Genomic DNA, 20,062 nt, shown 5'->3' with positions numbered 1-20,062 from the left:
GGGAAAGCAGTGGCTGAAAGGAAGTCAACACGACGCGTCCCAACCAACTCGTCACGTGATCGCGCAGCTATGTCTCTTTCCATCCCATCTCCAGCCGACTTCCATGTACACCTTCGCCAGGGTGCTCTGTCGACCCTTGTAACTCCCCATGTTCGTGCAGGAGGATTCAGACTCGCATATGTTATGGTACGTATGGATTGTTTGAATTTACGCTTATTGCTAATACCCGACAGCCCAATCTCAAGCCGCCGGTCACAACGACCGATCAGGCTTTGGCATACAAGAGCGAATTGGAAAAGATAGATCCAGAGATAGAATACTTGATGACCTTGTATCTATGCCCTGAACTAACACCAGATGAGATTCGTAAAGCAAAGGCTGCTGGCATCGTCGGTTAGTCCTCCTTATCGAGTACCGCAGGCGGATGCTTCACTATTGAGATACAGGTGTCAAGTCCTACCCTCGTGGGGTGACCACCAACTCGGAGGGTGGAATAGAATCTTACGAGGTCTACTATCCCGTCTTTGAGGCCATGCAAGAGGTTGATATGGTCTTGAACCTGCACGGGGAAGTGCCGTCTGACCCCTCCACCGTATGTTCTCCCTGTCTCTTGACATACCTCCTCAAATTCAGTCCTCACGCACTCAGAACACCTGTGTTCTTAATGCGGAGCCCAAATTCCTGACACATCTGATCAAGCTGCACCGTGATTTCCCCAAGCTTCGCATTGTGCTCGAGCACGCTACCACGCGTTCTGCCGTCGACGCTGTCAAAGCCCTGGGACCCACTGTTGCTTGCACTATTACCGCTCATCATCTGGCCCTGACGGTGGATGACTGGGCTGGTCAAGCTTGGAACTTCTGCAAGCCAGTCGCCAAGTATCCTGATGACCGTGAAGCACTACGAGAGGTCATAAAGCAGGGTAAGTCATGCAGTGCGATCTGTTCCGTCACCATATGGAGTTCGTTGGCTTCCCATAAGGACATCCTAAGTTCTTCCTGGGATCTGACTCTGCACCTCATCCTCCGGAAACAAAGTCGACGTGTACGCCCACGCACGCGTGCGCTGCCGGAGTCTACACTTCCCCCATTCTGCTGCCGCTCGTCGCCCACCTCCTCGAATCCTTCGGTGCTTTGGACAAGTTGGAAAATTTCGTGAGCGGGTTCGGAAGGGCGTTCTATGGCAGACCGATTACGAAAGAGACGGAATCTCGTGTCGTGTTAAAGAAAGTTTCTGGAAAGAAAGTAGCAGATAGATGGGCTCTGGGGCAGGAAAGCGTGGTTCCCTTCTGGGCTGGTAAGGAGCTGGACTGGGAGATTGTTCATTGAGTTGCCGTAGTAAAAGTGAATTCAAATGTAAACATGTATCAGACTTGTGCATAACATATCCACAGGCACCTACATAATACCCCGTGGGGAGTGTCTTCTCCCCTATTCCTTTGATCGACTCAATGGGACGCCTGCAATGAGGCGCCTATCCCTTCCCACGACATGCATACACTATCCAAGATACGCCCACAAAAGCGCTCAGGATGTCTATTCTTCACCAGTGCACTCGAACTAACTTCGGGCCAGCCTGGTGCTGCAATAAGCACGACGGATCCTTCCCTCTCTCATCGTCTGTCACTCTATCGTGCAGCTAACTCGCTCTTCTAAACATTACCCTCCTCTTGCCCATCGACCTCAGCTATCGACCCAGGGCCCTTTTTATGTCATGGCACCCAAGAATAAGAAGGGGAAAGCAAAGGCACATTTCGAAACTGATCCCACAAACCAGAAGGCGGCAGCAGCGGCGCCGCCCCCTCCTCCGCCTCCGCCTCCGCCTCCACCCCAACTACACCCATCGCACGCAGGTAGAAGTCCTGCAGCGTTTGCAGATCAAGAACTCGAAGGGCTCGGTGAGATATGAGAATATCTCCACGGGTGGAGCGAACTAAAGTGCAGATCATTATCTTATTTCTAGATAGTTTACTGAGCGAGGAAGGCGTAACGGGACAGGGTGAGCACGGTCATGACAATGGAGCTTGGGGAGGAGAAGGCGAGGGATGGCCTGAGGGAAACGAGAGCAAAGGTGGGGACGGGCGCGGGGGATGGGGAAACATAGATGGCTGGGGCAACGGTGGCGAGGAGAAGGAAGAGAATCGAGGGAATGAGGAGGCTGGAGGAGGCTGGGGTGAATGGGACAGTGGAACGAGGCAGACGAGCGAGACCGGCTGGTCGGAAACCGACGAATGGGGAGTGGGCAACGACAGGGATCAGCGTCGGGCACAGCCTGCGCCGGCGCAGCATGCGAAGGTGCGCCAATCCCAAACAAACGGTCACACTGGTTATCGGACACCCAGCCAAAAACCTATCATGCTGGGATCGAACACGATGAACATGGCGCAAAATGGGGACTGGGGCGGCCGTACAGCGGCGGGCTGGCAGTCCTGGGGCCAGCAGGCGGCGGCGGCCCCTCGCGCACGAACGCAGAGCCAGCCTACCCCGGCGGCGGCGGCGCGAACGCAAGCTGCTTGGGGCAGTTGGGCCGCTGAGGCGCGTCGAGCTTCGCAAGCTGGGATAGTGCCTCCGACTACGGGACGAGCTAACACGCAGTACCGACAAAATCCGACGACGCCAAGCGCTGACTTCGGCGGTTGGGGGAACAATTCCCACGTTAACCCTCTGGTGTCCTCCGATGTCCAGCACGGGCAACAGAGGAGGAACTTGTCTCCTCAACAGCAGTCGCAGATTCTGAATACACTTTTGGGCAGGGCACCATATGCCGGCTCCGAGGCGCCGTACTCTCCAGTCATACCGGATTCACCGCCGCAACTTCACCATGATCAGTCAACAAACCGACGCGGTCACAAAGTGAAGCATCGAGAGCAAGAGCATCACACTCGCCGTCGCCTGACGAGGCGCGGAAGTCATCGTGGACAGGATTGGGACCGAATAACCGAGGAGGACGAAGAGGAGGAGGACGATTGGGAACGAATAGGGGCAGAAGATATCACTCCCAGTCCCAGTCCTCCTGGTCGCTTGTCGTCCGTTCTCACCCCTTTCCTTGGACCCCAGAAGTTGGGAATCAGCTACCCCATGCCATCCCGAACTATGGCCATAGCCGCCCAAGGCGGACATCCTGTTGCGAAGGGTAATTTCACCCAAGATCGACGGAATTCTCAGCAACCTGTTCGCTTCGCCGAGACGAATGGAGCCTCCCTTGCGTTAGCTCGACGTGCCTTCTTTGGTGACGATCGTCATCCAAAAGACAGGATATACTGGATGTTTTCTCCTCACAAGGACCAGCGTGTAGCTTCCGCCCTGAGCTGGATTGACGCAATGTCGCCAGGTCTGGCCACTTTTGGTGTGAGTACCTTGACCTTATTTTGCGCTTCTCTTTCGTTCCTGTGAATATCACCTGAACTCTACGTTGCAGGAATGCTCACTTACGTTTGCTTTCCACATGCTAGCTGCAGAAATTCCTTGAAACAAGAGAGCGGGGGGCATTGTTCTCCAATGCGGGTTTCCGCTCCAATGATGCGCCGCCTGCTTTCGACTGGCTGACCTTCGATCAGTTACAGGCTACTGGGGATCGCACCCTCCAGGAATCAGTGGCTTACTACGACCCTGCTGTCCAGGTCATTGTCTTTGTATTCCTTCTCTCCCCTTCGGGCAACAGCATGGCCATGTGGAGGAGAAGATTAAACGTACCGAATAACATAAGGCTAAAATATACGCAAGAGATCCAGCTGGCGAAAGCTGCACTGCGGAAAGATTATGATATTTACGTTGATGAGTAAGTCTGCTATTTCTTGACAACAGTGTCATCGTTAACTTTGTGACTTCCAGATCACCTCTTGACGAAGAGCCTCTGACGCCTTCGGAACCTCCAGAACCACCTCCCAAGAAGAAAAAGAAGGGCTTCTGGAGCAGGTTGAAGTTCTGGAAGCTCTTCTAACGACGACATTTTGATGAAGTTCACGATTTGTTGAGTGTATTATCTTATACGATGACTTATTGGGTTGTTTTGTATATTAACATTCACGCCTTAACGAAGTATGATTCGTGCGGACTCATACCCGAAAATGTAATAGTACATGAGCTGAAGCAGTACAAGTGAATCCGGCGGTGTATCTACACTACATAACTCTGCAACTCGTTTGAATAATGCTACAATATCTTGATCTCTGAATAGCAGAACAACATGGTAGACCTGCAATATACGACGACGCCCTGTCATGACTGAGGAAGGCCAACAAAGCAGGGGAGGAACCTAGGATCTAGGAGTAGTGACCTAGATATTACGAAGTGAAGCCGTTGATGTCAGCGCCTATTCACTTATTTGCTTCCTCGCAGCTTCTGGTTAAGCTCCATCGCGATTCCTCGCAAACGCTCAATCCATTGGGGATCACGGTCCTTACTGGTGAAACCGCCTTTAACTTCTATCTCCTGCAAGAAGGCTGCTATGTCTGCTAGAGACAAGCCGAGCTCATTCAATGTCGTCAATTGCGAGCTGGCACCAAGGAAGAGTCATCAGCAGTCATTCATGAGTGTAAGTAGCAAGCTTATGTACCGAGCACGCTGTTTCTCTGCATCGGCTTCTTCCCGCAAACGACGCAGATCGTCTTCAGAGGCACTCTGCGATCTCTGAAGAGCGGCCAAATCCTGGCGCAAGTGATCCACATCCCATTGGATCTGGCGTAGTAACGTCCTGGTCTGCAGTTGTTCCGCCTGCCGCAATCGGGTCGTTTCGATAGCGATACTCGCCGAATCTCGTTGGACAGCCTGGAAGGTAGAGTTTATATTCTCTGCTGACCGATGCAAAGCGTGTAATTGTCGTCGGACAAGCAGATACGGAACGAAGGCAATCGGGAGTATCACGGCAGATACCACCGCCAGCCGAGGAACCACGGACGTCCAAGCGCTTGATGGACGAGCCTGGGTCATTTCAAATCGATTTTCAGCGCGAGAATGTATCTCGTTGTCAGCAGGTGATGCCATGTATACTCGTAGTCGACTGGAATGACGGGAAGAGGAAGAGGCCCGTCAGCGGTAGCGATAGAAGACCTGAGGCCAACCTGAGGCATTACAACGAGCGTCCATGGTGCTGACTAATCACATTTATCTGTCCCTGACTCCCTGGGTTTCTTCACATCGTTTATGCCTCGTTGTAGCCTACTTTCTGGCCTCGTTTCCTCCACCGCTGGACAGTGTAATGCCTTGATTGATGCACTATAGGACGACTTGAACTGCAAGGACCTCGGAGAATCCATCTACATACGCTAGGATGTCAGCGGAGCCTCCTGCAGAGCATGACTGTCCTGCCGAGCCGTCTGGTACGCTCGAGGGACTTAATGCCACTGGATTGAAGTTCAACGACCACGTGAAGACACCAACGGAAATGAACACGAACGAGGAGATACCTTTGGATTGGCAGGAGGTTATTCAATTGCAGGCATTCAGTGAAAGGAAGGCCTGGATTGAGGAAAAGATTGCTGTATGTCTCATCAGGCCCATGGTTTCTGCAAGCTTATGATTCCCGCAGTTCTTAGAGAAACTGCCTCCAATAGAGGTCTTCGCTGGCTTAGACGCCGTTAGGGCATCCGCGGAGACGGTTCCTGGCTTACCAACTCGCGAACAGTTGCAAGAGTGGATGGTAGAACATGATAGAATTGAGAAAGAGACAGAGATATTTGATTCTGGTGAGCTTAAGAAGCTACGAGAAGTGACTAAAGGTTCGTCTTATCCTTGTATTTCACTATGCCAGAATAACGCCTGAATTCCTCCAAGCCGCTTCCAAGCGCAACCTGTCCCCGGAAGACACAGATCTCATTGAACTAACCCTGACGACTATATACAAATTGGACAAATTGTTGCATCTTCTTCGAGACCGCACTGAACACCTGGATCTACTGTCAACGAGACTTACTTGGGAGGAACATCGTATCGGGGCATGGGTAGAGTACCGCCATGTCAGCCAGGAGTTGCGCGAATTCCTGGAGGGTCGAGCACGATGGTCGACCACTATATATGATCAAATGGGCAAGGTGCAAGAAACCCCGGTTCGGCGCGGCTCAGTTAGTTCCATGACTTCCGTGCATTCAGAGTCATCCGTATCTAGCTCGGGGAGCTTCTCCCGTAGTGCTCGCTTTAAGCAGGCGGAGACTCTCTCGCGGGATGCTGCCCAGTTTGCCAGCCGGCTTTCCGCTCTCAGGCATGGCAAAATCGCAAGTGCGGGCAAGGCGCTGGACAAACTCATTGATACCAGCCGTAGGAGCGTCCCCGATGAACTATTGGATGAACAAGATCGGCTGGAGAACAAGGGCATAATGGAGATGGAAAACCTGGGCAAGTTCGTCTTAGGCGTTGTCATGCAATGGAAAAAGTATCTCAACGAAATATCTTATGATATACCGGGTAGACTCACCCTTTACATAGGGCTGATGAAATATACGTCGAGTCACTCAAAGACCAGGCAGCTGCGCAGACTCTCATAGAAGAAATAATGTCCGCCCGACGTGGCCATCCTACTGCGCGGCAGGCAGCTGCATACACGTCAAGAGCCGATGCATTGATTAAGCGTGTTCAAACAAGGACCAATCCGGCTTCTCCCATAAGTACATTTCCACGACCCACTCACCCACTGTATCCCGATCAACAGGTATTCAATGATACTATTGCGCGAACGCTTTCCGAGGAACTCAAGACAGCGTTGGACCTTAGTAAACAAGCGGGCGCCATCGCCAAGGAGTATTCTGGCACATTTACAGTCGTGAAGCGTGTAGAAACCCTCTCTCAGGCAGCGGAAGCGTCGTGCACACGCCTTGCAAGCATTATCGACCAACTTACCAATGGAATCGAGACTTCGGATGGGGACGGCTCACCCCCGGACCTGAACTCGGAAAGATGTTTAGAAACCCAACGCCATGAAGTATTCCTTGCTCTCATGCCTTCGCTCTTGGTCCAGCTGGATGAGCAACGTCGTCTCGCACTTGGCTACTTAACCCAGCTCCGGGAGGCTATGACAGACCTTGACGATGATTGTCTTGACTCGACTTTTCTGGCCTCCGTTACGTCCTGCATTGATCGTTTGGTTCAATATTCGACGAATGCAGCCGAAGTTCGCTCGGAGGTGGAGGGCCGCGTAGCGATGCTGAGGGACGTGCGCAAGGTATGGGCAACCATGACACAAACGAGGCAGACTCTTGAAGGAACGCGGCGCTCCGTGCATGATGCTATGCTCAAGAATAAATACGTGTCTGCCGCCGACAGGGGTGCCCAGTCTTTGACTCCGGAGAGCCCAACTCACGTTATATCTCTTCCTTCACTGGACGACATAAGGCCCGAACTCGAACACCTCCGGATTATCATGGATCAGACAATTCCATCTCTTCTATCGCCCCTTTCTCAATCTCTCAATGCATCCTTATGGGATTGGCTCTACAGCGAGCTTGACAGGCTTAGAGATGGTCTGGACCGTGTGCAAGACATGTGCAGAGTTTGGCAAGCAGTCCGATCTCAACGTGATGCTATGACGGTGGTTTGTGACGAGGTCAACGATCTGCAGCTGCGCATTGAAGATGCCAGGACACGGTACGACTTAATTATCCAGGATGTCATGTCGAATGGTACGCATGAAGATGAAGTACGCAATGCCGGTAGCCCTGTATCACTGTCGGAGCTGCAGAAGGATGTTTGCGCGTTCACGGACAGTCTGGCTCAACGTGTACCGCTGCTCACCTCTATGTTGCCTGTCTCCAGCTTCCCTTCAAGCTCGCTCTCTGCTAATGATGACCAGACAGGGTCTCATACTTTGCGGGGGGAACTGCAGATCAACTCACTGCTGGATCCTATTGCGCTGGATGGCGCAGTCCGGACAGATATAAACCTATTTTCAATGAGGCTAGCCGGAGATATGCAGGCGCTACTGCGCAAGACTGATCATTATAACGTTGCGAAGATCGCTCGCGCCATCGATGAAGCGTCATCCAGTTTGGACGGCGTCCTTAGTGATGCGGAGGTCGAGCTCGGAAACGCCAGGGCCGCATTTGAGAGCCTCGGTTCTACAGCACTTGACACTGATGCCCTGGACTCGCTCGCCCTCCAAGTCGACGGCATATTGCAACTCCACGGGCCAACGCTCGCTCATTTATTGGCTGGCATCCAAGATCAGGTTACCAAGATGGAGTTACTCGCAGGTAATATCGACGCTAGCGTGCATGACACCCTCGTCACTGAAAGGAAAAGGAACTTGGAGGACGCTCGTGGTCGGACGGCTTCTTGGAATGCGAATGTAGATGCTCTTCAGCGCTCTATATTACACGCGCAACGTGCCCGGACTCGGAGAGAGCACGAACGACAGTTGGCCGAAACCAAACGCTTACAAGAAGAGCGAGAGCGACTAGAAGCTGAACGGCTGGAGGCTGAGCGGCTAGAGCAAGAGCGTCAGGAGGCTGAACGGCTGCAGCGAGAGCGCCTAGAGGCCGGACGTTCGGAGCGAGAGCGGCTCGAAGCTGCACGGCTGGAGGCTGAGCGGCTAGAGAAAGAGCGTCGAGAGGCTGAACGGCTGCAGCGAGAGCGTCTGGAAGCGGAACGTATGGAGCAAGACCGTCTGGAGGCTGAGCGTTTGAAGCAGGTGCGTCTGGAAGCCCACCGGTTGGAACAAGAGCGAATTGAGGCCGAGCGTCTGGAGCGTGAACGTCTGGAAGCTGAACGGTTGGAACAAGAGCGAATGGAGGCTGAACGGCTGGAAGCTGAACGTTTGGAGCGAGAGCGCGTGGAGGCTGAGTGCCTGGAGCGAGAACGTGCAGAGTCCGAGCGGACGACTACTGCTTTGCTGCCTGTGCAAGAAGAACAGTCGACAGAGGAACGTCCTTTAGAGGACGAAGATGGTCCTGTGCCTGAAACTGGATTGGACGTGGCCTCATCCGATGTCCCATCAATTGAGAATGAGGACGCGTCGGGGAGTGGTCGAGTGGTTCCGCAACCGGATGCCGCGGAACCAAGCCTTATGAAAGAAGGTGAGTAGAGTGACTAGGCATAGATATGTTCCGACCCTCGATAATCACTCCCGACAGATGTATTCGGCTTGCAGGTGTCCACGTCTCCACCACCTCCTACTGTGCCTTCAGAAATGCTGGATCTACAAACCAAAATATTCGGTCTTAGGAGACGATTGCGCGCCCTCAGTCTTGACAAGGTCGCAAAGCCCTCCTCGTCAAATACATCATTACCTACCGACGAGGACAGGAAGCACCTCGTTGCACTGTTCTCAGGCATAGTGCAGGAGATGGATCAATTACCACCTGCTGACGGGTGTCCCTTGAGTACGGAACTCAAGTCTCTGCAAGCTGATGTGCTCGCCGCCCAAGAAATGCTGTCACGGATCAATCAGCTGGCGAATTTGTTTGTGTTAATTCAGCACTGTGACAATTGTCTCAGTGATTTGCTTGAGCACATCGACAGTTATCCTGCCCCTCCTGCTGGCCCTCTGTTGTCTTCCTACGTCTCTCAAGTGACCAGTCCGCCGGAGGAACAACTGCTTGCTAGGGTAGGCTTCACTAAAACGGTGATTGCTCGCATGGAAGCACAGTGTGAAGAAGTCAGCGACGACCCCCGTGCTACATCCGAGAAAACCCGAGTGTTGCAAACTTGGACGGAATTGGACGAAATGAGCAAAGAGAGGCTCGCCGAGAGCAAGTCTCGATCGGTTAGTGTGGTCTCTCGACCAGGGAGCGTGATTAGTTCTGGTAGGAATAGTTCAGTGTCCATGAACAGCAGTTCCAATCGGTCCAGTCTTTCCAGCGCCCATAGGAAGACTGACAGTTACGCCAACCTGTCCCTTCGGCCCTCTCGTGGGCGGCATCTGGCACCACCCGTCATCGGTCCTAAACGGTCTACTTCCAATACAACGGATACTTCTCGAAGATCCTCCAGTAGGCTATCAATCGCGTCGACGACGCGTTCGGTATCCGGGTCACAGGTACCAAGTTCATCCAGGCTTCACAGCACGACCTTCGCCTCCCGGCAACGGACAATGAGCACCACATCGAATTCATCGACTCTCACCTCTCCAAAGGTAGTGCCCGCGACGCCCAGTCGTCCTCGAGCTCAGACTGGCCAAAGTCGGCAACGTAGATCCCCGACATTGTCTGATGCGTCTTCCCATCGCTCGAGCGCTTCTCTCTCTACTTGGTCTCGAGCTCCACGAGAGTCACTCACGTCCTTACGCAAAGTCTCTACTCCCCGGAGCAAGATTCCCCAAATGACGAAGAAGCCCTACATTCCTAATCCGAAGAACAAACTGGATGTTGCAGTCGGCGACGTTGTGAACAACCTACCTGTGAACATCAATATCGAGGTTGTCGCAGATACTTGGAAGGACCAGAGCGGAAAATACTGGATTGGCGATCAAGAGCCCAGGCTATGCTTCTGCAGGATTTTACGATCTCAAACTGTCATGGTACGTGTGGGTGGAGGATGGACAGAATTATCGAAGTAGGTGCTCGCGCTTAGTGGATTGATACCATCCCTGACGAGTGTTATAGGTTCATCAAGAATCACTTCGCTGACCTCTTCCGCCTGATGCCAGAATCTCCGCCCGGTACGACTGCCCCTCGGGAGAAATGGATCAGCTCCAAGACACTTCTCGACAACACGAGTGATTCATTTCGACCTCAGACGCCCGAGTCCAAGGACGCTCATCTCCCGTCGTTCGCATTATCGACACCGAGCGGGAGAAGTCCGCACTCAATCAAGACGACGTCTTCGCCTGGTTCACCCTTGACTCCGTTACAGTTCATGCGGCGAGCTGAGGGTATGGAACGCCCTGTCACTCCCACTAAGAGGCCGCCGTCCACCACACGCATCAAGAAGGTCGTTCCCAATACCCCTTCCCGTACCCCGGGACCAGTGTGGAGGCCTTGAAACCTATTGCTTGTACTAAGTCCTGCTCCATTTCCTAATATTGCTGCATATACGGACACATATTGTTGACCGGCTGATTCCCATGGTGCCCACTTGTTTTCCAGAATTGTTGCATTGTATCCTAGATTTCCTCGAACTACTCGTACACTACTGCTAATTTATTCGCGAGAGTTTATGCATGACGTGGGTACTGAGTCGATCTGATCCGTCCTAGAATCACAAGAGCTGATTCGCCCTCGAGATATGAATCTCGATGTATGCGCGTTTAATTTTGAACTCCGCGACCTGACCGCGGCCACAACTGAGCTCTTACTATTGGTTTCAATACTCACTTCCTGGGTTGGCGACCATGGACACGGAACTCAAATGCAACAGACTGACATGTCGCAGGGTTCTGGCGGATAAAGCAGTCGTAGTGCGTGATATGTTTCCTCAAGTGAAGACCGAGTACTAGTGTTGTACATTGCTTACCCGTTGCTCGTAGACGACCTGTATGCTTCTTCGTCCTGTAGAGATCCTGGGCGCAACTGAAGCTCGTGCTTCCTAGGTTCACATATTTTCTGCAGTAAGCTTTATTGAAAGTAACAGTGCCCTCTGTTCCGTGACAAAGAAATCTGGCGTAGTTGAATGCGCAAATGAACTCTTTAATGCATCTCGATTGTGTCCTGGTACGTTGCACATCTCGGCACTTCCAATTTTCTGTGAACTAATACGAGAGCATGAATCGGCAAGCCTGCGAAAGCCCGTTGAGCGAGCCGTCAGTCCACTAGCATCCTTCCCGCTCCAGTTCTTAGCAGGTAATCGGTCAATAGAGATGACGTTGTGGTGAGATCAATTTGGACTAGGGCAATAACGTTTTCGTCATTGGATACTAGGTTTCTTCTTTGCATCCTTCCAACGATTATAAGACCGTAAGCATGCCGATGCGATAGTGGCGCATTCCTCACCGTACATTTTCGCTAGTCAGTCTTGTCAGGTCTTACTCCATCCATTATCCTCGAAATCTGTAGCAGGTGAGCGCGGACAAGTAGCCGTCACTGTCAATATCCATATCTTCCCGGCTACCAAAGAGCTATCTCTTTCTGGCAATACCAGATCCACCAGGAGAAGTACGTCGCATTGTTTGGCCAGGACCGACACGATGTTCAAGCGTTTCAGCTCGTTCCAACAAGCCGTCTTGCGTAATCTGAACGACAGAAACGCTCAGCTGCAGAAACAACTAGACAACGTCCTTAGAGAAGGTGAACCTTTTGCTGAACTGACTAAGTTGGCGGGAAATGATACGTATGTCTCAGCAAACTCGGAGATCAGTCTCTTGGGGAACAAGATATCAGGTAACCAATTTTCTCATTACTAAATTTGAGATTGCACGCACGTTTCGAACAGAACTCGAGCGAGATTTGGAGTTGGAGCGTCGTAAAGTTCGAGAATTGCAAGACGCTTCGAGAGAACGGGATAAAGAGTACCAGAAGCTCAAGGTCAGCGGGCCACCCACTCTTCTTCTCCTGCTGAAGGTACCTTATTCAGGCGCAATACGACAGAGTCAAGAGGAAAGCCCTTCTGGCACCCAATGCAATAGCTCCCGACGTGTCGAGTAATGTCCATGGCATAGGCGCTACCGGGGCGGCGGCAATAGACCGACTAGGCTCAGAAGAACAGCTAAGGAGGCAGAGGGCTGCCGTCCCGCTCGGAGTGCCTGCAGGGAACATCAGTGCGTTCGTAGGCGGGATGGAAGCAGCCGGGGTGAGGCTCCGTTGGATTCGCATCAGTAGTGCCGTCTCACCGCGATATTCGACAGGTGCAAAGGACACCGATCGTCAATCGAACTACGTCTGCGTCTATCCTCGGTGGTCATCAAGCTAGTGGCTGGCAACAACAATCCTCGTACCAACGGTTGACAACACAGCGTAGACCCTTCGCACCCAACGATCGCTCGCTCGCGCCCAGTATAAGTATCTCGGATCGTTCGGACAGCGGGAATGAGGTGGAAGCAATGGTGCTTGGGACATCTAGGCATCAGAACGTCAGATCAGGTACCCCATGGGCCAACGATAATAAGGCTCGGCACCCAAATCGCGGTCAGTTTAGTTTCTTGATCTCAAAGGTGACTGAGAGTTCAATCCTAGTAGTCGTAGCACCTCCATCTGCTAAACGGTCGTCCGGATCGTTCAGGCCCGCTGGTATGGTCAGATAAGTAGGGTAACATGTTCGCCACTCTAAGCTCCGGAAGCGCTCGATGTCCATTCCATGCCGAAGGCGAAAGCAGCTATCACAACGAGGACTAATACATACATGTACGATTCGATGAACATTATGAATTTTAATGTATAGTTGCAAGGTTGAGAGATGGGGTAACGGAGACCGTTCAATCACGTCGAATTGTCCCGTTCTTCTCGTCCTCAAGATATTGCCCGATGGCAACAATATCTTGACCTGACCTGCGAAGGTACCCAGCAAGGACAGCTCGGTCCTCCTGAGGTAATAGGTCAGCTAACTTGTCCAGTTGTTTCTCAAACTCGGTCTCTGGAAGCCGACTTGGTGAGGAACGGGAGACACCGAAGAACGATGGGCGTTTAGCAGCAGTGCTCTCCCTCCAATTCAGACTGGTGGGCGGCGACTGCGACGAGTCTGTAGACGACCCTGGCGATAAGCCAAGAGTCTGTGAACGCTGCATGCGACCAGGAGGCGCCCTTGGCCCACCAGGGACTGAGGGAGCGTTCTGGATCTGCACTGGGCGAGGAGCCGGAGGGGTGTTAGGCGGAGCTTTCATTAGAAGTCTACCTGACGGGCCAAGTCCCCTTTCCTTCCGGACACTCGTTTTCCTTCCGATAGACGAAAAGAAAGCCGCACCAGGCGCTTTGGATAAGGAGCTAGGCAAGGAACGTGGAGAAGCAGGTGACGATGGTATTGTCGACAACCGGCTGGATGGAGTCCTAGGTGTAGCCAGAGAAGGATACGGGAGAGTCGGAGGTGGGCCAGTAGGAGGAGATATGTCATCCGTAGGCTTCGATGACAAGTCGGTAGCTAAGTACGCATCCGGACGTCTCGGGAAGGTCGCCTCGGAAGCCTGTGATCCATGAGAAGTGTGACGAGGTTGCCCAGATGTTGCAAGGGTCGAAGGCAGGGCTGGACCTGTCGGTGATAGTCCAACACGACTGCCCGAGCCACCAACGCCACCTGGATATATGAACGCGAGTCGATATGCTAAGTATCATCCTAATGACAAGGAGGCAGAAAAACCAACCTGGATGTTTCTTGGCCGTCACCCATGCGCCAAGCCCGCAGTCGTACATGGCTAGTTCATTGATTTTATGGGCGTAACCCATGGCACGTTCGAGTGCACTCTTCCGTGTCACAACGTCACCGTAGTACATGGCATTCGGCCACCTGGATATGATTTTGGGCGGTTGAGCAGCTTGAGGGAGATTGTGCGACGGAGAGGGTGTTCTGGTCGACAAGCCACTACTCGAACGACCTCCGGATGCACCGGAAGGCGTGCGCGGCAGCGACGAAAATCGCTTCATATTTATCCATGCTGCATTGTCCAGTGATCCAGGGAATCCTTCCCCAATGGTATTATAGCGCTGGTGTACCGAAGCGTCTGGCGGGGGAGGAGATGAGCTGGAATAAGAGCTAGATGATGCCCCGCCAGGGGAAGATATCTGGAGATGGGAGAATTCGTGTCCTAAACTACTCTGGCTTTTGGCATGACGAAGGTTACTATCTGGTAACCTGGATAGATCATCTTCAGGCGGTTCGATGGTCATGGTCAGTGGAGATGCCTGGCCATCTACAGTGGCATCACCATTTCCCGACTGTCGTGCTTGTGGAGTGTTCCCCATATCTCGACTATCAGACTCCTTGTAACCAGTGTCGTCGCTCCTATTGGGTTGTATAAAGGTGGACGGCGGGAACGCTCCCTCGCGGAGATGCACAGCGTGAGGTTCTTCAGTTTCACTAGCACCAACTTCCGGAGGTGATCTGCGACACAGTAAAGCCAGACGCACAAAAGACTGCAATCGTGGTGCTTACCTGTCGTCACCTGAATGCACCGATACAGCCATGATAGAAAAGTCGGAATTGCCACGCTTCAACGAGACTCGAGATGTTTCAGGTCGTAGCGTCTGCGAGTTGCTAGTACTTGAGAGCTGCATCGGCTGCCGCACAGGATCAGTATCAGGTCGACGTCGCGTGTTTATAGGAGGCGGAGAGTGAAGTCGTGGAGGTCGTGGAGGTGGGGGCGATTGCGCGTCGATGTCGAAGACAGCTCGAGGAGGAGGAGGAAGAGGTCCTGCGGTGGCGTGTACACCAGGTTCATAATTGAGATAAGCAGAGAAATCTGGTGCGCATGCTGGATTAGGAGATGGTGAGGGACTTGGCTCTGCCATTGTGTTGTTCGGTGGACTCATAGGTGACACAGCGCCACGCAGTCTACTCTCTAAATCGACTACGACGGGTCCAGCTACGGGCTGGTGGATTTCCTTCTCTTGGCCAATCCCGGGTGTCAATAGTGGAGGTGTATATCCCGTATGACCTTGGACTGCGAGCTTTGCCTGCACGCGTTGGCCTAGAGGTGAATGGCCACGGCGGTGCGTCGACTCTGAATCAGAGTCCTGGCGGCTTCCAGGGGAGGGAGAGCGTGACTGAGGGGTCAAGAAGATGGGCGGTTGAAGATTCCCTCCACCTTCCGCTAACTGCGAGCGCTCACGCAGAGCATGGTTTGAGGAGGGTTGGTCTGGTACAGAGGGCCCACCAGTGCCTACAACGCCTACATCGCGAGAAGATTTACGTCTGATACTTCCATTCTTGGTCGTTCGAGGTATTTCAGACGCCGATCGCTGATGACCCCAACTGGATGGACCTGGAAACGCCGCATTTCCGTGTCTCGCACCTTCAGCCGGCGCGCTCGGTGGAGGTGTAAGGTCGGAGTATGATCTAGGGGAGGCATCGGGAGGTGCTACGAGCGCAAGACCCTTGAGATGGGCGTCCATGCCTCTCTGCGAGAGAAGGGAGACAGCTGAACCTGGAGACGTACCGCGGGACGGGGTAGACGCGGGACTTCTTTGCCCGGAGGCACCGTTCATGTCATGCGAACGCGAGGACGACTCAACCTGTACAAGAGCGATACGACGCTTGTCCTCTCCACCGTCTGACCGCACCCTCGACCTTTGGCGACGATGATTCCCTTCGCCCGCTTCGGGCTGCCTCTCCTGATGGGAGGCGGCTATCGATCTGTGTTCAACTCCGTCGTTGTCATCAGAGTAGTCGGATGGCGAAGTCGATCCTGAGGACATTTGTCTGCGACGAGTAGTACCATTGAGATGGTGGTCTTGAGAGACCGGCGGCTCATACGCCCGCCCGGCGTCGGCGGACTGATAATAGGACAGAATCTGTTCTGTATCACGGCGAATCACCGTTGGCCGAAGAGTGTGCGCTAGAAGACCATGGTAGCACTAGCATTAGACCCACAGCATGATGCAAATGATGGCAGTGAAAGGAAGCCTGGTACTCACCGGGCTTCGCCCCGCCGTGTGCAGAGCTCTCTCCGGCAACGGCAGAATAAGCGGCCAGTCGCGCGGAGTCCATTATTATTCTTGTGTACGTTGTCTTATGACCTGAATCGTCAAACTGAGGTGGGATACAACATTCCCTTCAGCTGCGCAAGGGTTGGGTGTAGTTGCTTGGCGGACGGTGGAGGCAGTGAGCACAACATTGTGTTGCTGCTCCATTGCACCTGCCACAAGACTGCGACCCTCCTAATTTTAGGGCGTCACCACGTGCACTTGGGGATCTTCAAGCTTGTGGCCGGCGCTTGCGTCCACAATTCGTACGTACACAGCACTTCTTCGAAAGCCACTCGAGGACTGACAGCGAGAGACTATGCATACATGTCTAACCTACACAACACAAGCATTGCAACCGTAATGTACACAAGAATCGTCGAACCGCAAGTCATCACCATTCCATCTTTGTCGTTGAGGCAATCGGGATTTTTCCCTTGTATCCCAGCCCGTCGAGCCATGGCCACACTCGACTCCGCCTTTCTTCGAACGTCTCGATCGCGTCAGCCTTTTGCAGGGTCAATGCAATGTCGTCCAATCCATTGAGCAGGCAATGCCTCCGGAAAGGGTCGACATTGAACTTAATCGGCGGCTGGTTATTAGCTCGCCTGATCTCCTGTTTCTCTAGGTCCACCTCTAACTCCAGGCCCTTCTCGGCGTCTTCTGCCAAAGCCCGGCAGTCCTCTACCGGTAGAGCGATTGGAAGCATCCCGTTCTGCATCGTGTTATTTCGGAAGATGTCAGCGAAGCTGGGTGCAATTATACACCGGATCCCAAAGTCGTTCCTGATTGATTGCAACGTAAGTACGCAGCATAAGACACAAAGCGTCCGCAACTTACAGACTCCATGCCGCGTGCTCTCGCGAGCTGCCGCACCCGAAGTTCTCGCCTGTACAAACCAGTATTTTCGACTGGTCGTAAGGCTTTCGGTTCAGGATGAAGTCTGTGTCCTTCCCCGTGGCTGGATCTTTTCGCAGAGTATAGAACAGTGCTTCAGCCAAGCCAGTCCGCTTCAGCGTCTTCAAGAATTGCTTGGGGATAATCATATCGGTATCGACGTTTTCGATGTGCAACGGCGCCGCGATACCCTTCACGATGACGAACTTGGCGACGCTCGAAGGAGCCTCAGCAGGTGGTAATTCCGACCCTCCTCTGTGGAAGGGCTTATCCTCCTTGGTGGGGGGAACGATGGGGTCCGTTAAGAAATCGAAAGGACTTGCTAACTTCAGTTTCGGTTCCGCCGACTTTGTCGAAGGTCCCATGAACTTGCGCACGTCCGTCAGCTTACCGGTGATGGCGGCAGCTGCAGCCATCGCAGGGCTGACCAAGTGGGTCCGCCCTCCTGCGCCTTGGCGACCCTCGAAGTTACGATTACTGGTACTGGCGCAACGCTCGCCAGGTTCCAGCTGATCGGGATTCATACCAAGGCACATGGAGCAACCAGCCTCGCGCCAGTCGAATCCAGCACGCTTGAAGATAACATCCAGACCCTCCGCCTCAGCATGCTGCTTGATGATACCGGATCCCGGGACAATCATGGCGTGCACACCTGGAGCGACCTTGGCATCGGGGCCAGCAGCGAGCACGATCTTCGCGGCGGACCGTAGGTCCTCGATACGACTATTGGTACAGGAGCCAATGAAGACCTTGTCAACCTTGACTTCTTCCATGGGCGTGCCTGGAGTGAGGCCCATATATTTGAGAGAGCGTTCGGCGGATGCGCGTTTCGTAGGGTCGGACATGGTTGCAGGGTCAGGAACTTTGCCCGTGATTGGGACAACGTCCTGGGGCGATGTACCCCATGTTACCGTGGGCACGATGTCTTCCGCAGCGATCTTGACCTCGATGTCGAAGTGAGCACCCTCATCTGTCTTCAAGGTCCGCCAGTACGCCACGGCCCTATCCCATACATCGCCCTTGGGTGCCAGAGGCCGATTGCGCAGGTATTCGAACGTAATCTCGTCGGGTGCAACCATTCCTGCCCGGGCCCCCGCCTCAATGCTCATATTGCAGACGCTCATTCGAGCCTCCATGCTGAAACCACGGAAGACAGAGCCGGCAAATTCAATGACACAGCCGGTACCACCGGCGGTGCCAATGACGCCGATGATATGCAAAATCACGTCCTTGGACGTGACCCCCTCGGCGAGGGTGCCGTCCACGGTGATTCGCATATTCTTGCCCTTCTTCTGGAGCAATGTCTGCGTCGCCAGGACGTGCTCAACCTCAGACGTGCCTATTCCAAAGGCGAGAGCGCCAAAAGCTCCATGTGCTATAAGATTTGGATTTTGGTCAAGACGGTAGGACTTCAGAATGACCAGGGTAGGTTACGTACTGGAGGTGTGTGAATCACCGCATACCATCGTGATACCAGGAAGCTAATTTAGATATATTACGGTGAGAGGGTCTGAAGCCATAACGCCAAGTGTCACCTACAGTGAAACCCTGCTCTGGTCCAATAATATGGACAATGCCTGACAAAATCAATAGAGGTTGAGACTAACTATAATACAGGACCGTCTGCTGCTTACCTTGTCGACGATCGGTCATACCGAAATACGTCAAGCCGAAATCCCTGACGTTCTCCTCCAATGCTAGGCATTGCGCTCGAGACTCGGGTTCCGAAATAAATGATTTAACGGATTCGAAGTTTTTGCGTGAGACCGTCCTGGGATTTTGGTCAGTATGACACATCCCCAATCTCACAGTCCCAACTCACGGCACATTGTGATCCACTGTCGCCAGAGTGCAATCCGGGCGCCGTACCGGTCTACCTGCTAACCGCAGACCCTCGAATGCTTGCGGGCTCGTAACTTCGTGGACAAGGTGACTATAAAGACAAGACATTGAGATCTGGGAAACCTGAGACGCGAAGTTTCCGGTAACGTACCGATCGATGTACAACAGTGTAAGTCCGTCATCCTGGGCTTGTCTGCAATCATATGTTGGATAAGTACGGGTCGCATAAACTGAACAACGCACACTACGTGGTCATCCCAGATCTTGTCGTACAAAGTGCGAGGTGCTGATACAGGAGCTGGCATGTTGGATGTTGAGTAATAAGATGACCTCCATCTTTCGTAGATCCGTTATAAATGCAGGGACTTAGAGACTGGAATTACCCTCGGCCGATTGGTGGGGTAAAATGGCTCGGCCGACGGAGCCGCGGCCCCGCCTTCCCTTGTCGCCGCCGGTTGCTCAGTTTCGCTCAGTCTACTGTAAGCCCAGTCTGCTCAAGGATTTCTGGGAGCGATCTCTTGCGAGTTATTTGACCGTGAGGGCAGACTAGCCAGCTACGAAGATCTATAGAGCCTGAGTACGCTCAGAACATTATCTTGCATGTCAAGTGATGATATAATGGGTGTACTACGGGTTATACGATAACAGACATAGACGATATCATACCTGCCGGACTCGACCATTGCAGATTTCAGTCAAACGCTCACGGATCTTTGCAAGTTTACATATTACGCCTCTCCGGCACCTATCCAACGGTCTAGAATACCCATGCATGGTAAAGAGAAGCGATTAGGGAGTATAGATAGCGCGACAAGCATAACACCTATTCGCCAACGAATCCGATATGCCGAGCAG

The 20,062-nt window shown here is 53.0% G+C and overlaps 7 protein-coding genes across 7 annotated transcripts; 4 read left to right on the top strand and 3 right to left on the bottom strand.

Annotated features, from left to right (window-relative positions):
• Positions 1-53: 53 nt before the first annotated feature.
• On the top strand, positions 54-1,395 carry GLOTRDRAFT_70749 (Dihydroorotase). The gene is made up of 5 exons (XM_007864198.1): positions 54-186; positions 234-393; positions 447-592; positions 649-922; positions 982-1,395. Exons 1-5 carry the CDS (start codon positions 70-72, stop codon positions 1,326-1,328), a joined length of 1,044 nt encoding a protein of 347 aa, XP_007862389.1. The 5' UTR covers positions 54-69; the 3' UTR covers positions 1,329-1,395.
• A 318-nt stretch (positions 1,396-1,713) lies between these two features.
• Positions 1,714-3,939, top strand: GLOTRDRAFT_125681 (uncharacterized protein; the record flags this gene model as incomplete). The annotated part of the gene is made up of 4 exons (XM_007864580.1): positions 1,714-1,897; positions 1,963-3,347; positions 3,452-3,777; positions 3,831-3,939. 4 exons carry the CDS (start codon positions 1,714-1,716, stop codon positions 3,937-3,939), a joined length of 2,004 nt encoding a protein of 667 aa, XP_007862771.1.
• A 380-nt stretch (positions 3,940-4,319) lies between these two features.
• On the bottom strand, positions 4,320-4,928 carry GLOTRDRAFT_125680 (uncharacterized protein; the record flags this gene model as incomplete). Its single annotated transcript, XM_007864197.1, has 2 exons — positions 4,320-4,494; positions 4,555-4,928. 2 exons carry the CDS (start codon positions 4,926-4,928, stop codon positions 4,320-4,322), a joined length of 549 nt encoding a protein of 182 aa, XP_007862388.1.
• Positions 4,929-5,210: 282 nt separating this feature from the next.
• On the top strand, positions 5,211-11,097 carry GLOTRDRAFT_136260 (uncharacterized protein). The gene is made up of 6 exons (XM_007864196.1): positions 5,211-5,478; positions 5,527-5,716; positions 5,772-6,366; positions 6,420-9,001; positions 9,059-10,478; positions 10,529-11,097. The coding sequence occupies exons 1-6, from the start codon at positions 5,269-5,271 to the stop codon at positions 10,905-10,907; spliced, it is 5,376 nt and encodes a 1,791-aa protein (XP_007862387.1). The 5' UTR covers positions 5,211-5,268; the 3' UTR covers positions 10,908-11,097.
• Positions 11,098-11,256: 159 nt separating this feature from the next.
• GLOTRDRAFT_33968 (uncharacterized protein) lies at positions 11,257-12,264 on the top strand (the record flags this gene model as incomplete). Its single annotated transcript, XM_007863543.1, has 8 exons — positions 11,257-11,322; positions 11,518-11,575; positions 11,640-11,664; positions 11,720-11,732; positions 11,783-11,818; positions 11,871-11,920; positions 11,978-12,016; positions 12,066-12,264. 8 exons carry the CDS (start codon positions 11,257-11,259, stop codon positions 12,262-12,264), a joined length of 486 nt encoding a protein of 161 aa, XP_007861734.1.
• An 807-nt stretch (positions 12,265-13,071) lies between these two features.
• Positions 13,072-14,239, bottom strand: GLOTRDRAFT_114083 (uncharacterized protein). Its single transcript, XM_007864195.1, has 2 exons — positions 14,152-14,239; positions 13,072-14,084 (listed from the first exon to the last, which is right to left on the bottom strand). The coding sequence occupies exons 1-2, from the start codon at positions 14,231-14,233 to the stop codon at positions 13,273-13,275; spliced, it is 894 nt and encodes a 297-aa protein (XP_007862386.1). The 5' UTR covers positions 14,234-14,239; the 3' UTR covers positions 13,072-13,272.
• Positions 14,240-16,723: 2,484 nt separating this feature from the next.
• GLOTRDRAFT_136258 (uncharacterized protein) lies at positions 16,724-19,534 on the bottom strand. The gene is made up of 8 exons (XM_007864194.1): positions 19,451-19,534; positions 19,359-19,400; positions 19,188-19,298; positions 19,000-19,136; positions 18,905-18,942; positions 18,804-18,846; positions 17,309-18,740; positions 16,724-17,253 (listed from the first exon to the last, which is right to left on the bottom strand). The coding sequence occupies exons 1-8, from the start codon at positions 19,510-19,512 to the stop codon at positions 16,863-16,865; spliced, it is 2,256 nt and encodes a 751-aa protein (XP_007862385.1). The 5' UTR covers positions 19,513-19,534; the 3' UTR covers positions 16,724-16,862.
• Positions 19,535-20,062: the final 528 nt, after the last annotated feature.

The sequence above is a fragment of the Gloeophyllum trabeum genome, assembly GCF_000344685.1.
Source record: "Gloeophyllum trabeum ATCC 11539 unplaced genomic scaffold GLOTRscaffold_00002, whole genome shotgun sequence".
NCBI lineage: Eukaryota > Fungi > Basidiomycota > Agaricomycetes > Gloeophyllales > Gloeophyllaceae > Gloeophyllum > Gloeophyllum trabeum.
This window is presented reverse-complemented; position numbering and strand designations above follow the sequence as displayed.

Bases quoted from the DNA above. Each gene is read 5' to 3' on its own strand.
- GLOTRDRAFT_70749 (XM_007864198.1), top strand. From the start codon at position 70: ATGTCTCTTTCCATCCCATCTCCAGCCGACTTCCATGTACACCTTCGC. The intron at 593-648 runs GTATGTTCTCCC...TCACGCACTCAG, and splicing joins TGCCGTCTGACCCCTCCACC to AACACCTGTGTTCTTAATGC. The intron at 923-981 runs GTAAGTCATGCA...GCTTCCCATAAG, and splicing joins ACGAGAGGTCATAAAGCAGG to GACATCCTAAGTTCTTCCTG.
- GLOTRDRAFT_136260 (XM_007864196.1), top strand. From the start codon at position 5,269: ATGTCAGCGGAGCCTCCTGCAGAGCATGACTGTCCTGCCGAGCCGTCT. The intron at 5,717-5,771 runs GTTCGTCTTATC...AATTCCTCCAAG, and splicing joins GCTACGAGAAGTGACTAAAG to CCGCTTCCAAGCGCAACCTG. The intron at 9,002-9,058 runs GTGAGTAGAGTG...CACTCCCGACAG, and splicing joins ACCAAGCCTTATGAAAGAAG to ATGTATTCGGCTTGCAGGTG.
- GLOTRDRAFT_114083 (XM_007864195.1), bottom strand. From the start codon at position 14,233: ATGGGTTACGCCCATAAAATCAATGAACTAGCCATGTACGACTGCGGG. The intron at 14,085-14,151 runs GTTGGTTTTTCT...TCATATATCCAG, and splicing joins GACGGCCAAGAAACATCCAG to GTGGCGTTGGTGGCTCGGGC.
- GLOTRDRAFT_136258 (XM_007864194.1), bottom strand. From the start codon at position 19,512: ATGCCAGCTCCTGTATCAGCACCTCGCACTTTGTACGACAAGATCTGG. The intron at 19,299-19,358 runs GTACGTTACCGG...TTGTCTTTATAG, and splicing joins ACACTGTTGTACATCGATCG to TCACCTTGTCCACGAAGTTA. The intron at 18,943-18,999 runs GTAAGCAGCAGA...TGATTTTGTCAG, and splicing joins TATGACCGATCGTCGACAAG to GCATTGTCCATATTATTGGA.